The sequence below is a fragment of the Balaenoptera physalus genome (genome assembly GCF_965194825.1).
Source record: "Balaenoptera physalus genome assembly, chromosome: 7".
Lineage (NCBI taxonomy): Eukaryota > Metazoa > Chordata > Mammalia > Artiodactyla > Balaenopteridae > Balaenoptera > Balaenoptera physalus.
This window is the reverse complement of record NC_138886.1, coordinates 8,652,752-8,669,199: the sequence shown is the minus strand read 5'-3', so window position 1 is coordinate 8,669,199 and position 16,448 is coordinate 8,652,752. Positions and strand designations below refer to the sequence as shown.

Here is a 16,448-nt window from a genome sequence, read left to right as displayed (position 1 = left end):
TCCCGAACACAGCACCCCTCACAAGGCCGACCAGGGCAGGTACCAGAGAGGGTGCTTTTTTTCTTTCCTTCGATAGATGAAAGCTGGTAGTTTTGAAGTTGTCCACTCCCCGCCATCCCCTAGCCCCAAACAAGCGACTGTATTTGCTTTCGGATTTCCAAGACTAAGTATAAGATTATTTACCGATGGATGTTTTCCATAAAGGCATACTGTGAAAGTCAGAACTTCAGCAGAGAGGGCCACAAAGACTAATGGGAATGAAGAATGGAAACCTTTTTTTTTTTTGTCAATGAAGCTGCATCTTCAGTGTGCGGTGGGCAGGACTCTCCTTGGAGCAGCGCGGAGTACCCGGCGGGGTTTCACTTGGCGCTCCTTCTGAAAGGGCAGCCCTGCCCGGAGCACCAAGCCAACACTAACTCAGCGGCACCAAGGCTGTGAGTGCAGGGAGCGCCCCGACCTCATCTCTGTGAAGAATATATTTACACTGTCGGCGGAGCTGCAGCCAGAACGTTCCACATGAAGGAAAGCGCAGCTGCCATGGCCGAGCCGAGTCTGTGTGGCTCCCTAGAGGAGCAGCACAGGGTGTGGAAGGCACACAGGCCCTGCAGTCAGGAGGCCTCGGGGAGAAGGGACATTGGCAGCGGGAACACAGAGTTTACAGGTCTTGGGCCCCCAGACCCCGATGTCTGGTGAGCATTGGAGGCGATCGGGTTTGGGGGGCCTAAGTCCCCTCCCTGCTCCCTTCCTCCTCACTGGGGTTCCTGACAGAGGGGTCAGGCACACAGGACTCCTCGCCTCCCGGGAAGCCAGGAGCCACTCACTGCTGGCTGCTCCGGGGCTCAATACCCCCAGTGTAGGGCCTTCTGGTAAAGCCGAGTTGGAGCCCGCAGCCAGCCCAGACCTACGGGTAACTTCCTAGTTCCAGTGTCCTCCCTGTGGGTCTGAGGCAGACTGCCTTCAGCGTGACTCGCCCACCCAGACCCCAGTGGAGAAATGGGCTCACCAACTGCATCAATTTTCAATGCAGTCACCCCTCCACTAGGGGAGTGCGGCCCCATGGATATCTGACCAGGCCGATTGGCCGAGGCCAGGAGCTGAGAAGTGGGTAGACATCGGGCCTGTGTGGGCCAGAGCGATGCCTCTTCTCCCTGCTGCGCCTGAGCCATGGGGAGAGGGGCAGGGTCCTTCCCGGCCGTCAGCTGGGCTAGACCACGCAGCCGGCCAGCAGCCTGACAGGCCTCTCTACCCGCTAAGCCCAAGTCTCCAGTCTTGCCTACCTGAGGCCACACAGAGGACCCTGTGGCCTGCAGGAGAAGTTCTGGGGTGTTTTAGTCCATATGTGGGCACTGCAGAGAGGCTTCTGTGATGTCACCAGGAAGCACTGCTCTTATGTGAGAACCGTGTGCTGTTTCCTATTATTCTCATGGATGGTCTGCCTCCAACAAGTCTTTTGGCCACTCCCTGAACCAGTTTTCTAACAGGAGAAATGACTAGTTGTGTTGAAATTGGATTTTCTGACCCAAATGAATAATCTGAGCACCAGGGCACATGTCCACTGCTTAGGTGTGAGTCCTGCTTAGGCGTGAGTCCCACCCCGGCCAGCATGAGGACCTGCCAGGTGTCCCGGGTGAGGCAGGAGAGCCGAAACCCAGTGCGGGGGGCGAGGAACAATCACGTGCGCTGCTCGAGTCTCATGTATCCAGACGGATGGGGAAATCATATTTTGGTTGTGAACATGTATATTCTATGTCACTCACCACTTTTCAGTGAACCAGAGCACAAAACAGTAACCTAACACAGGAACAGACGGTACATTCCCAAAGCCATCTCAGTCAAGTTCCTGCAGCGCCCCAGAGGTGACATTCTAAGTACCGTTTCTGGTCCTTCTGGGGAAAGAGTGCAGACGCTTGTGCCTGCTGTTCAGGCCCTTTAAGTCCTCGGACAACGAGCACACTGCCTGGGGCTGACAAGCTTTTCAGGAGTTTATGAAAAGTATTTGAGGCCTAAAAAAATTTGTTAGCTATAAAATATGAAAAGAAAACTGCAAAGTCAAAATTTTTAAGTATATAATTAAATTTCTACAAAGTGTAACATTTTGTCGAATTCATTAATTGTTAAATTTAGTCTTCATAAAAAACGTTATTACTTTTGAAAACAATTTGTAGTTTATATTTTTCTCACTTCACAAGAATTCCTGAACATGCCTGATGTTTGCCGAGAAACCAGAGCCAACCATAAATTAATTGTGCTGCACTTGGCCAAGTAATTTCAAACACAAGATTATTAAAAATCCTTTCAAAAATTTTACAGTAAAAGTTATATTAGATGTGCGAGGTGGGTGTATTTCAACGCACGTGGTACATTCTGAGGCATCCCCAAATAAGAGCCCCTTGGGCCCATGAAGAGCTTGAAGGGATCCTGTTTCTGCCTGTTTGACCTCAGGATACACAGATATTACAGTATTGCTTCCCAGAGAACACTTTCAAAAGCACTGTGCCCACTCCTAGGTTTCCACCAGTACCCTTGGGCAGGGGGAGAGACAGAGACTTTAAAGCGATTTTAAAAAGAAAAGAGGTCAGACTGGGAGGGGCTCTGGGGGGGCTCCCTGGGTGCAGAGGTGAGCAGTTCCCTAGGGCTCCCCGGACTGGTGGGGTGAAGCCCTGGGCTCCCCGGTCGCAGTGATGGGACTGAGTGGTGCTGTTCTGCGGGCACATCGTGGAGGAGATCATCAGACCCATGACTGTGCCCCGCAGATCGCGGACGGGGGGTCGTTCCTGTGGTTGGCCAACCCGTTCACCCTTCCCAAGAAAGGGAATCAGCTTATGGGCTCGTTCTGAGAGAACCTGTGTTGGCTTTCATTGATCACCTCTTACTTTTCCAAATGCTCACACATCCCTCTTCATAATCTTTTCTATAATTTCACTGGGGTTTGACCACATGCCAACTGGTATGCAATTTCTAGTATGTCATCCTTTTTCTCTTTCTGAACACAGGACATTTGCCCAGCACCAGGCCTGATCTTCATGATTTCTTGATGATAGTGGCAGTGGTTGTGAGAGCACATCTGCCTGCCCTCAGCCCTCCTCGTCCCCTCCTCCAGGAAGCCTGCCCCAACCCCAGAAGAGCTACTCGATCCTTCTCGGGGTTCCCACAGTGCCTTACATATCTATCTTCACTGGAATATAGTAAGAGTGATGAATGCCTCGGATCTAGAGCCCTTCACATGCCAGGTGCTTTACACAATTTTATTTCAGCCTCACAAGCCCCTGCTCAGAGTGCTCACACGACTGGGAAGCAGAGGACGTGGGGTTAGAACTCGGCTCTGCCTCCCACGCCCTGGTTCTTTCCACTGTACTGTGCTGTGGCTGTCACACGTATTGGGATTGTGGGGGTCTGTCTCCCCACCAGACCGTGGGCTTCTCTGGGGCAGAAGCCTTCTCGGGGCAGTGACCATGTGTTGACCCTCCCAGTCTAGTGCCGAGAGTCACCTGGCGCCTCCCGTGCCTTCCTCCATCTCCCGTCTTCTCACCACCATGAGCTGCGTTCCCTTTGTCATCTTCATTCTGTTCTTTCCAGTTTGAGAATCAATAATAATAAATCCATCTGGAAACAGGGATCCCCACAACAAAGGATAATTAGCATCCAGACCAAACCTTGAGAAAGGAAACCTGTTATCTGGGGAAACCTGGACAGTCTGTAGTAGAAAGACTGCACATTATGCCCGGGGTAGGCCCAGATGATTGGATTTTCTGTTCTTTTCGATGGCACTCTAACACACCACCTAAGATATCTTAATTTCAACATTTGGAAATTTTTAAAAAACTGTTATATTTGTCACCTAAGCTTAAAACTTTCCTAGTGAAATTTCACTCTGCATGTATAGTAATTTTAACTTAAATTATTCAAAAAATCCATTAAGGGAAAATCACTTATTCATTTGAAGAAATGACATAAAAGCACTCCAGGCCCTGCAGCTCCACTGGCTCACCTCGAGATGCAGGGCCAGGATCCAACATGCTCTTCATCCAGAGTCATCTCAGGGGCAGCTGAAGTGCTGCAGAGGTGGAAGGGGCTGTCTCAGTGTTCCCGGGGCAGTCTCTCTGGCCTCCCTCCCTCCTTGCTGCTGACTGAGATCACTGAGAAGTGGGCTGTGTTACTTTTACAATAGTACATGACGCACTGCGCTCGACAAACCGGGCCAACCTTGTCTTAGACACTGTAGTATGATGCTCACTTCATGCTGCTTTCTTTATCATTTTTTCTGGGGGAGTATCTCAGGGTTATGATACAGTTCACAGCATCAGTTCACCACAGCAGTCCATTCGTGTGACTAGTGAGCTGGCCACAGAGGCCTGAGCTCCAGGATTTTCTAGATTACGTTCATTTTGCCCAATGCCAAACTGTTGGGATTTCCAGGCCGCAGGATGCCAGCTCACCACTTGTAACAATAACAAGCTGGTGGTTTATCTCCCGGGGCTGTAAATAGCCTGAGCATTTAGCCGAATGTCCTCCCTGCAAAGTGCCTGAGTAATAGAGGGAGAGCTTGCCATCAACCCCGCTCCAAAGTACCCCAGGAGGAGAGAAGAGAAAGCAAAGCTAGGAGGAAGATGACCCAACTCGAGCTCAAGTGGCTTTTGTTTATGAAGAAGCTAGCAAAGAATGCTCTTTGAAATATCACTTGATTATGTAGTTTGTAATGAATTTGGGAGTCTTATTTTGTTCAACAATAACATTCTAGAAACATGACAGCATAGCACAGTGAAAACAGCACAGGCTCTGGAGGCAAGAGAGCCAGATTTGGTTTTCCCCACAGGCCCTGTGACCGTAAAGGCCGAGTGCTTGGTGGCTGTAGTCACCCTCACTGTCCTCACAATGCCCTTCTCCAACCCTCCGCCGGGCCTCAGGCGCATGTGGGACCAGCAGCGCTCACCTGGACCATCACTTGACCTCCAGAAGGAATGGAAGCCACGCATGATCTATCTCGTTCTCTATTTTAGACCACAGTCTAATGTACATATTCCCTACCTCATAATGGGAAATAAAATATAAGGGGAGAAATCCATCTAGGAAAACAATCTGCTTCAAGTTGCCTGTGCCTCCCTGGCCGTGGACCATTTGCTGTGAGGGATGGGTGGTTTCTGTGTGTTATCTGTGAAGCAGCGTGGTTGACACCTAACGTGGCCCCAAGAGCAGATCATAGCTACTGATTTTTATATACTTAGTGTTAACATATTTAAAGAAATCAGGACTTCAGACTTAGCTATACATTAAAATGCTGAGTAGAAGTAATTCCAGACAATTTGTCCAGATTTGATACAAAAGAAATATCAGATTTATCGGGAGCTTCAGTTGGGTCCATTTACTGGAAGTCAGGTGCATGTTACGTTTTCTGTGGGAGAGCTCTGTTGTTTTAGAAACTCTGTAGTATGAGGCTAACTTAATTCTATTTTCTTTATCTTATTTTCACAGTACTGATATCTTTGTTATCAGAACCGTAAGAGTTCTAATAACAAACTAACAAATCTACCAGATCTCTTACAAGGAGCTGCCTGGAACCTGGTACATGAAATAGTGATGGAGAGTCGGGTCCCAGGCAGCTGGCACCTGGGGTCAAGTCAAGCATTTATAGAGTGATTTTCACACCAGTTGCCCCCTAGCCTTTCCATGGGAATGTGTAGTATCCCAGAGTGGCTAAGACACCCTTGGGTTTGAGCCTTGGCTGAGCCGTTTACTTGCTCTGTAATCTTGGCTAAGTTACTTAACCTCTCTGAACCTTAATATCCTGGAAGTTACAAGTCCAGGGACCAGTGCTGGCTCTGTCACGGACAGACTCTGGGACAAGAAGGCTATGCCAGGGGATCCAAGAGGCCTCTAACAAGCTGTAATATTTTATGATTTTATGGTCCCCTCTTTATCCACTGAGAAAACAAACTGAGCTGATTATGTTTTTCTCAGGAGAGAAAACAGCTAGAAATGTCTACTCCTTTTGGTTTTTAAAGACTCATTTCAGACAAGGCCTCACTGTGGCAGCTGGTGGTCACACTGCCTTTCCTTCTCTGGTCAGTCCCTAGGATGGCGCCGTGGCAGGAGGGCTGGCATGTGCATGGCGGTGCCTGGGCTGCGCTGAGGAGTAGTGTCCTGGGCCTCCCAGAGCCACCTTGAGAGCAGGCTCTAGCCGAGGCTCCATGCTGTCCTCTCCTTGGCCTCTTAGAAAGTGACCCCTGCAGCCTTCCTCTTTAGCAGACCTGATTGACGTGCGTGCACAGGGCACACACGTGGAGGAGGAGGTCGGGGACATGTAAGCATGAGGAAGAGTGGAGAGGAGGAGGGAGGGCGGCGGCCACGGGACCCCCCCAGGGGAGAGGACCACAGGCAGGGCCATTTGGCCCAGGCCTTATCACAGGCATCACCCTAATGGAAATGCCCTTAGGTCTGGCCAGACCTGAGAGAGACGGGACAAAACCCAAGCGAGACGCCAGGGAAGCCAGGAGCTGCCTGGGCCTCCGTCACTCAGGCTCTCAGAGGCCTGGGGCCAGCCTGTTACTGTCTGGCTGGGAACAAGCTGGTGAGCGCAGCTTCAGATAAGTGGCCATGGCTCCCTCAGTCCCCTGGGGAAGGGCATGCTGCGGGCTGAGCGGCCCGGACAATGAGGAAAAGAGTAGGTGGCTCTGAGGTTGCGGAATGAAAGATTTAGGAGCTGCCAAGGCTTGAGTGCAGAGGTGTTTAATTGCAGAAGTGTCTCTGGCTGAGTGATGTCCCCAGAACAAAGAATCTGTTGGGCCAGAGCACAGAGGAAGGTTTTGTCTTCCAAGACCAGCACCTGCCCCCTAAGTTCTCAGAACAGGCCTGATAAGAGCTCTCTACCGACTGGCTGAGAGAGACCATCTGCCTTTTCCTCCTGGCCTGGTCCAGCACCAGGAAAGGGCAGGGCCTCCCAGCCTCTCTCCAGGCTCTGCCCGCCCCTTCAGCTTCTGCGGCCAGGTGCTCAGTCTCGGCAGGGAATGCCTCATGTGGGAGTGCAGTGGTCAGATGAGTCACAAGGAATCAGTTACTGACAATTAGTACCAACATTTGGGAAGGCTTTGTTTAAAAAAAAAAAAAAAGGTAAATTATAGTGCATTCAGATTACCTCCGTAATAAAATCACTGCCATTCCCTCCATGCAGGTGTGCTTCCTTAAGTGGGAGAGAAAGGGGTTGGTTGCACGCAGGAGCCTTGGAATGCACATATTCCAGGCTGAATTATGCACGTGAAGAAGCAGGAGAGCCAAACTACTTGAGGTGCCAGGATTAGGGCCACGCCCCTGGGTCTTTGCACGGACTCATCTCCACTGGGGACCCACTAGTAACTCAATTGCCCAACTCCCAAGTCCACCTGGTAAACTCTTACAGATCCTTCACTCTTACGTCCCCACCTCCGTCCAACTTGTCCCTTCTACTGCAGGCAGACTCAGTCATGCCACCTTAGTAGCTGTAGTGCCTGTAGGCGGGCACTTAGCACCCTGTGGTGTTACCACAGTGACTGCACAGCCCATGATTTTCACTGCATTCCTGATTTCAGGTACTTTGTTATGTTGGTCCCGTAAATTCTCACACCATTCTGGAAATTTTGGCTTTGACAGGTGCGCTCTCTCAGAGAAATCCTTTGTCAGATGTGCTGATTTTAGGGTCTAGAACTGGTGGGCACTGGATAGGTCCCAATGCATTCATGTATCTGCCGTCTCCCCCAGACTAAGTTCCTGGAGGTTAGGACTGTCGTTTTCACAAGCCCCCAAGTCCAGCACTGTGATTGGCAAAGAGTGGGGCTCAGCTATTGTTGGCTGCCCCACATGATGTATATCACATGCCTGATTGCATTGAGTTTCCACAGCAACCCTGTGATGGTATGACTCTTCTCCCCATTTTATAGAGGAGAAAATTAAGGCTCAGAAGAGCTAAATAACTTTCTTATGAGTGAACAGCTAATAAGAGGTAGCGCCTGGGTGCAAACTTAGGTCTTTATTCCTACACTATGTATCCACCAGCTTAGTTCAAGCTCAGGAATGTCCTGGAATTGTTGAGTCAGAAACCAGAGATGCTTAAGCGAGAGGAGATCTGTTGCCTAACTATTGAGGTCAGCTTGCCTCATGTCAGAATTATATCATTCAGCTGAGCCTTCATTTGGTGCCATGGGCACATTTTACCCTCTGGGTGTTCTATCAGGATGTATTAGCACACTCTGCCCTCTCTTTTGGAACTCCCAGTTTAAAATAGACACGTGTACAGATGAACCAGTCATCAGCTGTAGAATGCCAGAGCTAAAAATGGTCTGTTTTTTAAATTTCAATCTCCTGTTTCAAGATGAAGAGACCAAGACCAAAGGAAACTCATAGCTACCATGTATTAAAACTTACCATGGGCCCAGAACTGTGCTAACCACATGTTGTGCAGTATTTCATTGAATCCTCAGGTAGGCACTATTTTAATCCATCCTCTATTGACATGTGGGGAAACTGAGGCTCTGAGGGGCAAAGTGACTTGCCTAATGTCCCAGAGCTAATCAGTGGGGGAATCAGAATTTGAACCCAGGTCAGTCTGCTCCAGAGCACAAGTCCTCAACCTGCACACCCAGTAGAGGGCTTGGCTGCGAGGAAAGATGCTCTGCCCTGCACCTGGCTACCCCCACAGACCTGCAGACAGCGCCGCCCTTGTCTTTTGCGTGGGCCACCCTCGTGCACTCAGGTTCAGCCTTCTCTGGAATTAGCAAGAAACTGCTCTTCCCAGTACTGGTGGTTATTTTCAGAAGTGTGAAATAAATGTAAAACAGGATACTTTCAGTAAAAATATCTCCCTGCTTATATAACGAAGTGGTACAAATATCACTGACTTGAAGCAGATACGTGGTTACTTTTTTGCAAAGGCGAACGTAGTCCTCATTACGACAGCCCATTTGTAAGGCACACAAGGTCCTGGATGAATGAGAGACTGAGCTTCAGGAGGCTGGGCTCATGCTCCCCCTAGAGTGAGGATTCCCAGAGTCCTCGAGCACAGAGGAGTCAGCCCCAGCTTTAAAGTGAAAAGGCCTGAATTCAGACCCAGCCTGAGGATCCTAAGCCTGTGAGCAAGTCACTCATCCTCTCAGTTAGCCTTCCATAAGGAGCTGCGGGGGTTAATGATGTAATATACATGAAAGCGCCCGGCGCCAGTATCTGGGTCAAGCTTCAAAACCTACCAGCAGCCCCGTTCCTCCCCCATGATGATATTTTGAGAATTACCATATTTATTTAAGATGAAACATGTATTTAAGAGCGTATAGAATCATCACTGAAAATTCTAGACGCAGCAGACGCTAGGAAATGTGTGGGCTTTAGAAAGTACTCCTTCCTCCCCCGCAGCCCCTCCCTACAATGTGTTCATCATACTTCTGCTGTGATAACACTTTCTTTTCCTCTGGTCTGTTGTTTCTTCCGTGAGCATTTACCAAATGCCAGTTCTGTGCCAGGCACAGTGCGAGAGCTTGCAGGAGAGACATCCTACCTGCCAACACAGAGCACCTCTCGCAGAGCCCAGAAGACTCAGGCCTGGGTTTTTTTCCTATCAGAAGCCAGAAAACACTTGTTGTCTTCTGAGATTCCCCTGTTTTCCTGGTTCTACCTTGGAGCATCCATCTGAGGAATGTGGTCCCCCTGTCACCCCACCGGCTCCTGCGGCTTGGCCCAAGGGACCGCTGGGGGATTGCGCAAGCCTTTGGCCCGGCTTCAACTTGCCGCGGCTCTTCCCCCGCTTGTGGTCACAGCCAAGGGAAGCCTGGCGCCCGGCTCTGAGGCCCAGATGTTGCAGGTTCCCGGAAGGACTTACCCGACGGCTTGTCTGTGGAGGATGGGAGGCTGGTGAGGGTGGGCATGGTGGGCAGAGGGGGCGGCAGCACCTTCAGGTTCTGGTCGCTCTGGATCTCGTTGGTGGAGATCTGGTTGATGATGCGGTTGTAGGGGGGCGGCTGGTAGAGGCGGGGCGGGGCGGCGGCGGGGGGCGGCTGGGGCGCGGGCCGGGCGGCGGGCACCCGCTGGCAGTGCTCCTCCAGCTGCGCGATGATCTCTGACTGGTTGTGGGCCAGCGTGGCCAGGTGCTGGTACTTGTGCTCCAGGTCCTTGTACTTGCTGGCCAGCTGCAGCATGTCAGCCGTCTGGTTGAGGATCCTGTTCTCCAGCTGGGAGAGCTCGAGCGCATTGTCCCGCTTGCGGATGATCTCGTGCAGGAGCTGCATGTAGAGCTGCGTGACCCGCGAGTTCATGTTGCGGCTTTCCTTGCGCAGCAGCTTCACCTCGCTCACGATGCCGCCGTCCACCTCCACCAGCTGCTGCAGCGTCTCGATCTGCCGCTTCTGCTTGAGCAGCTCGTTGTTGAGCAGCTCCAGCTCCTGCTTGTGCACCCGGTTCTCCAGGAGCACCTCGGGCTCCTTGGAGTTGACGCAGATGGCGCCCGTGACCCGCTGCTGGGGGACGATGAAGGTGTAGGTGCACTTGTCCGAGGACTCGCCGGCCCGCTTGTACCTGTTCAGGTAGATGAACTCGCTGGGCGAGCCCTCCTCTGTGCCCTCAAAGCCCTCCTTCTGGCCCACAGCCGCTCCCAGGGCGGCCAGCAGTCCCAGCCACCAGCACGTCACGCACAGCGGCCTCATGGTCCTTGCAAAGTGGGGGTTCTTCTTTGAGAGCAGAGACTATGAAACCCTGAAAGTAAACAGAAGGGGAGACTCAGTAAGGGTCCTGTCACTGCCAGCGGCCTGTGCCATAAATGAGCTCAGCCTTCTTATCAGGCAGATGTTTCCAAAAACGCAGCTTCAGGAGGCAGCCCTTCCGGGAGCCGCAGAAGGAGACAGGCAGGCCCGGCAGAGGTAGGAAGGAAACAGGACGGGACCGGGCATCTGAAGGCAGCAGGCCGAGGCCCCGCCACTCCTGGAGCCTGAGAACCACACGAGGGCAGCTTGAAGCTGGGAGGGGAGGCAGAGGAAGGGTTGTCCCATCTCCCTCCTCCTCTGCCTCACACTCCTCAGACCATTTAGTCTCCCCCTGGACGTGCCCTTTGTAACACCCATCACAGTTGAGATGAATCTGAATTCTGTGTGATCTCTTCATGGATCTACGCTCCATAAAGGCCGGCGCTGTGTCTGTTTCCATCCTGTATCCCCAGGATGCTGCGCTAAGCAAGCTTTCTGCAATATTTGTTAAATGAATGATTTGCTAGACATAGTATGGATGTGTTCAGTTTGTAATGGACAGTGTCAATGGAACGATGTGTCTAGTCACGTGGCTTTGGTCTGTGTGTTAGCCAAGCTACAGAGCCCAAACAGGAGCAAACAACTCTTCTAAATCCAGATATTTCCAGCAGCCAGTAACTGCACGGCCCCCATCCCTGCAACACGATTAAGCCAGGTGGGAGCAGAAAACAGACATGTGTCTCCGGATTTGTTTCAGTTCTATTCTTAGACCACTTGTTCCTTCCCCAGGTATCCATTGAACATCTGTGGTATGCCAGACGGTGTGCTGGCTGCTGGAGATGCAGCTGCAAACAGGACAGAGCCAGCCCCTGCCCTCACGGGGCTTACCCATCATTACACAGCCCCTAAGTGCCGTGAGGCAGAAGTAGTGTATGCAGTGGAAGGGTAGAACAGGGAACTGACCTAACCAGAGGGGTCAGGAAAGCTTCTCTGAGAAAGTGACCTTTATGCTGACCCTGGAGTGTTGAGTAGGAGTGAGCCAGGCCAAGAGGGAGGGGACAGGCGTGCATAGATCGCTCCTCTCGCCTACTCAAGGACGTGGCTCCAGCAGCTCTCCCCCAGCTCTCCGGCATGATCACATTTTTTCTACAGTCATGCTGTTATTTCTTTCAACTTAAAGAAAATCCTCTCTTGACCTCACATCCCTTCTCCAGCTACTGTTCCATTTCTGTGCTCCCCTTTTTAGCAAAACCCTCTGAAGAGTTGCCCACACCCACTGTTTCCAGAAAGTCCCTCTCCTCCTATTCTCTCTTGAGCCCGTTCCCATCAGGTCTGGCCCCGTCCCCTCCATTCCAAGTGTCCTAGACAGGATCGCCAGGGGCCTCACTTGCCAGACCAAATGGCCAGTTCCTGGTCCTCACTTAACTTTGCCTCTCAGCACCGAGGGACATGGCAGATCACTCCCTCCTTGGACTTCCTTCCCCAAACACCACCCTTTCTTCCTGTCTCACTGGCTACTCCTCAGTCTCCTTTGCTGGTTCATCCCCAGCCCTGTCCTGGGCGGGGAGGGGGCGGTCAGAGCTCAGTCCTCAGACATCTTCTGTACCTTGGTGATCTCATCCAGTCTAGCCTGGGCCTCACCCTGAGTCCAGACTCATATATCCAACTGCCTCTTCGACATTTCTGCTCAACTACTACTGCTCTACAGCTACTGCGCATCTCAACCGTAACTCATCCAGAAATGAACTCCTGGGGTTCCCCACATCACCATCCCAGTCTGTTCATCCCAGTTTTTCCTGCGTTAGCAAATGGCAACTCTGTTCTTCTGATTGCTCAGGCCAACAAACTTGAAGTCATCCTTGACTCCTTTCTTCCCATCATACCCCACATCTAATTCACCACCAAATTATAATAGCAATATCCTGGGACTGTTCCCAGGATCCTACTGCTTCTCCCCACCTCCCCTGGTACAGCCCACCTTCACCTCTCGCCTGGACCTGACTGGTCTCCCTGCTCCTGCACTTGCCCATTACAGCATCTCCTCAGCCCAGCAGCCAGAGTGAACCTTGTAAAAAAGTCAAATCAGGTCACTCTTCTACTCAAAATCCTCTGGTGGCTCCTCGTCTTGGAGAAGAAGCTAACGGGTCTCTAAGGCCCCCCCGCTCTGGCCCCACTCCCTCCCTGACCTCATCTCGCACTTGCTCCAGCCATGCTGGCTTCCCGGGCGTTCCTCAAGCGCACCGATGGCGCGGGGCCTTTGCACTTGACCTGGCCTAGAACACTCTCGGCCCCTTCCGCGTTGCACACTCCCCCGCCGCTTTCAGGTCTTTGCTGAAATATCACCTTCCCAGTGAGGCCTTCCCTGCTTACTTAAAATTGTGACCTCGCCACCTTCCCCCTCCAGAGTCCTTGTCACCGTCAGGCATGTAGTGTCTCCCTTCTGACCCCTGAGAGTGGAAGCTCCGTGAGGGCAGGGGGCTTATCTGTTTTGGTCACTCCTCACCCATGGTGCCTAGCACAGGGCCTGGAATACGTAGGAGCTCAGTGAATATTTGTGGACTGAATGAAAAGACACAGCCACCAACAGTTGCCATGAAGTGGGGAGTGCTACGAAGAGGGGTGTAGCAGGTGGGGCCGGGGAGCCCCAGGCAAGTGACTGCCTGAGGGTGTGGGTGTGTATTACATTTATTACTACCATCCCTAACATCCACTTAGTGCCCACTGTGTACCTGACCCTGCACTCAACATTTTGCAAGGGTTTTCTACTTTATTCTCACAATGGCTTCTTGGTAGATACTGTTGTTATTTCCATTTTAGTTTTTTGTTGTTGTTATTTGTTTTTTGTTTGTTTGGCCGCCACACGCAGCATGCGGGATGTTAGTTCCCCGACCAGGGATCAAACCCGCACCGCCTGCAGTGGAAGCACAGAGTCTTAACCACTGGACCGCCAGGGAGGTCCCTCCATTTTGCAGATGAGGAAACTGAGACTCAGCGAGGCTAAGTGACTTGCCTAAAATCACACAGCTAGAAGGTGGCAGAACCAGGACTCAGCCCTGGCCTGATGTACTCAAACCTTCAAACTCTTAATGACTACACAGAAATGTTCTTAATCTGGTTTCTAGTAATAAAGTATTAGCATCATGACTTTCTGTTTTCACATTAATTTACCCTAAAATAACAACCATGACACAGAACCTGAAGGTTTTGTCTTCCCCAGACCCCTCTGGGGGCTTTTCTGGTGGGCAGCCTGGACAGCAGGAAGTTACAAAACAGACCCCGTGCTCTCCAGGGCCACGCTGAGCTGCTTTCCACTTTAAGAAAGCCCCAGCTTGGTTCCGAAGGCCAGCTCAGGCCTTTCAGGCCAGGCAGAGAAAGGTGTTTGGAGCCTCTGGTTTGGGTTGGACTATGAGGTTAGGGCTGCAGTGACGTTAGTGTAAATGACGCTGAGTTTATGAGCGTTTGCCTAGTTTCCAAAGCACTTTAGCTGCTCCTGTGCCAGCGGCCACACCCAACCCACACCAATGGGGAGGAGCTGCCCTCCTAGCCTAGGCGGGCCTGCCGGCGCTGCCTTCCCACAGGCCGCTCACCTGCCTCTCCATGCTGCTGTGATGCTGATTGCGGATGCCGGCGAGGGCTCCACCTTGGCCAAGTAAATGCCACAGGACCAGGGAGGCAACTTGGCTTCAGGCCTTGAGACCTGGCATGGTGGCACTGTTTACCACTGAGTTCTGTCCCCTCCCAAGTGTGGGTTCTCACAGCTTCCCAGGCAAAGTTCTGTGCCCTTGGGCTTGAGATCCTGAAGGTTGAGCCTCTTCTGTGAAGTGGGGTGATCTAACCCACCTTGCACAATAGCTAAGGACTGTGGAAGTGCTTCCAAAACCAGAGGTGGGGATGGCATGATAGCAGCATGAGAGCGCCAGCAAAGCCGACTGGCAGCGAGGAGTGCTGACCGCACTCCGCACTGTGTCCAGCATGTGTACCATCTCCTTGATCCTACCATCCCCCCCGAGGAGATACCAGGACTAACTGTCCCATTTGACAGCCGAGAGCCTTGTTCCATGTCACAGAGCTGGGCCTGCCCAGGAGTTCTGTCTAGCCTCACCTCCCACCCTGAAGGAGTCCGCTGGTTGGACTGGTCCTGGCTGTCATGGGGTCCCTAGCATCTCACACAGCGCTGGGCACAGAGCGGGGAGGCACCACACGTGCAAACGCAGTCAGAAACTGTGCAGTCTTTAAAGAGCATTTCTTGTAGCTGTTCAATTAAAAAGAGAACGAAACTTGACGGTTAACACTCGTACAGCTTTTTAGGTTCACGAGGCCCTATACATACACATTATCTATGTAATCACCACGACCTTCAGAGCCGGTTAGTAGTATTATGCCCATTTTGAGGGTGAGGAAACTGAAGCTCAAGAGGGTGTCAGGTAACTTGCTCAAGGTTGCATTGCTGCTGGTGGGACCAGTCATGAAGCCGCACGATTTTGGGTCTGTCAATTTCTGTGGGGTCTGGGCTTGGCGGGAGTGACTTGGAGCCAATCGGGTTACAAGAAGGAAGGGAAGGAACAGGGCACTGTGCTAGGTGCCTGACATACACTGTCCCAGGGAATCCAGCAAGGTTGGTATTCCCCCCAGTTTATAAATGGGGGCACCAAAGCCCAGACAGGCTAAGTGACTTGCCCAGGAGCACATGGCAGACAAGAGCCAGAGCTGACTCAGCCTAGAACTGGGGTCAGCCTGACACCAAGGGCTGTGCTCTTTGTGCTGCCCTTGGCCTTGGAGTAATTTATTTTCCTTAAAGGTTCCAACCCCCCTCCTCAGTTTTTTGCAAGTTTGGCAGTTCTTAATGGACAGTAATGAGTTTGTTTACTTTTGCTCTCTTGATATTTATTCAACTAATTGCATCCCAAGAGAAATAACTCCCCAGCATTCCAGCCATCTTAGGCCTGGAGAAGAACTCAACTCCCATCAAAGAGATGCTCCTCAGTTTCTTCCTATGACCAACAAAGAAAAGCAAATCCAACTGTTTTCCTTGGCTTCAAAGTGAAAATAAAAATGATTCTTGAAATTGCTTTTCCACATTGTATTGTGAGGAGTTTCCATTATGCACGGGTTTCCCTCCCCACAACTGGGGCTGGTGCGACTGAGCCACGTGACGGGCTCTGCACACTGGGAGGCCACCTCCCCAGGGTCTGGGTCCCACCCAGCCTCCGGTGGGCAGCTCTAGGTGTCCCTGTTTGGCCTGCTGTGGTGGGACCCCACACCGCGTGTCCATGTCCCTCTCAGCACCGCAGCCCAGGTGAGGGGCCGCTTTGTGGGAAGAATCGTTTTCATAAGACAGAGCTGTGTGTCCTGCCCTGTGGCAGAAGCTGCTTTCCTGGGGCCATCTTGTGAGTTCTCACCCCGAAGGGTAGGAATAAGAAAATTTCAAATACTGAAAAAAATAGTAACTACAACCATTTATCACCATGACCCAAGCACTTTATAAACATTATCTCACTTCATCCTCCCAACAGCCCTGGGAGGGAAGCTGTTACTTCAGGGTTGCCGTGCATGGTGGCCCAGGTTGTGCACTATGCAACCCTAGGGAGCACAAGTCACATTCATAGTCTTTGTAGTTTTGTATATTTAAATCACAGCAATATTCTAATTCCCTCAAAGATGCTTTTAAGGCTAACGGCAGAGCTGACAATTGTCCCCATTGCAGGTGAGCAAACTATTGAGATTCAAAGTCCATGAGTCATTTTGCCCAAAGTCACC

At 51.5% G+C, this 16,448-nt stretch overlaps 2 protein-coding genes across 30 annotated transcripts in view; one reads left to right on the top strand and one right to left on the bottom strand.

The window, feature by feature from the left end:
- The window catches only part of RALGPS1 (Ral GEF with PH domain and SH3 binding motif 1), a 296,025-nt gene that overhangs the window by 172,605 nt on the left and 106,972 nt on the right, over nt 1-16,448 (top strand). The window lies entirely within an intron of this gene.
- The window catches only part of ANGPTL2 (angiopoietin like 2), a 33,953-nt gene that overhangs the window by 9,944 nt on the left and 7,561 nt on the right, over nt 1-16,448 (bottom strand). The window contains exon 2 of the mRNA XM_082470102.1: nt 9,836-10,704. Within this exon, the coding sequence (XP_082326228.1) occupies nt 9,836-10,655 (820 nt within the window). The 5' untranslated portion in view covers nt 10,656-10,704. The remainder of the gene's footprint in view (nt 1-9,835; nt 10,705-16,448) is intronic.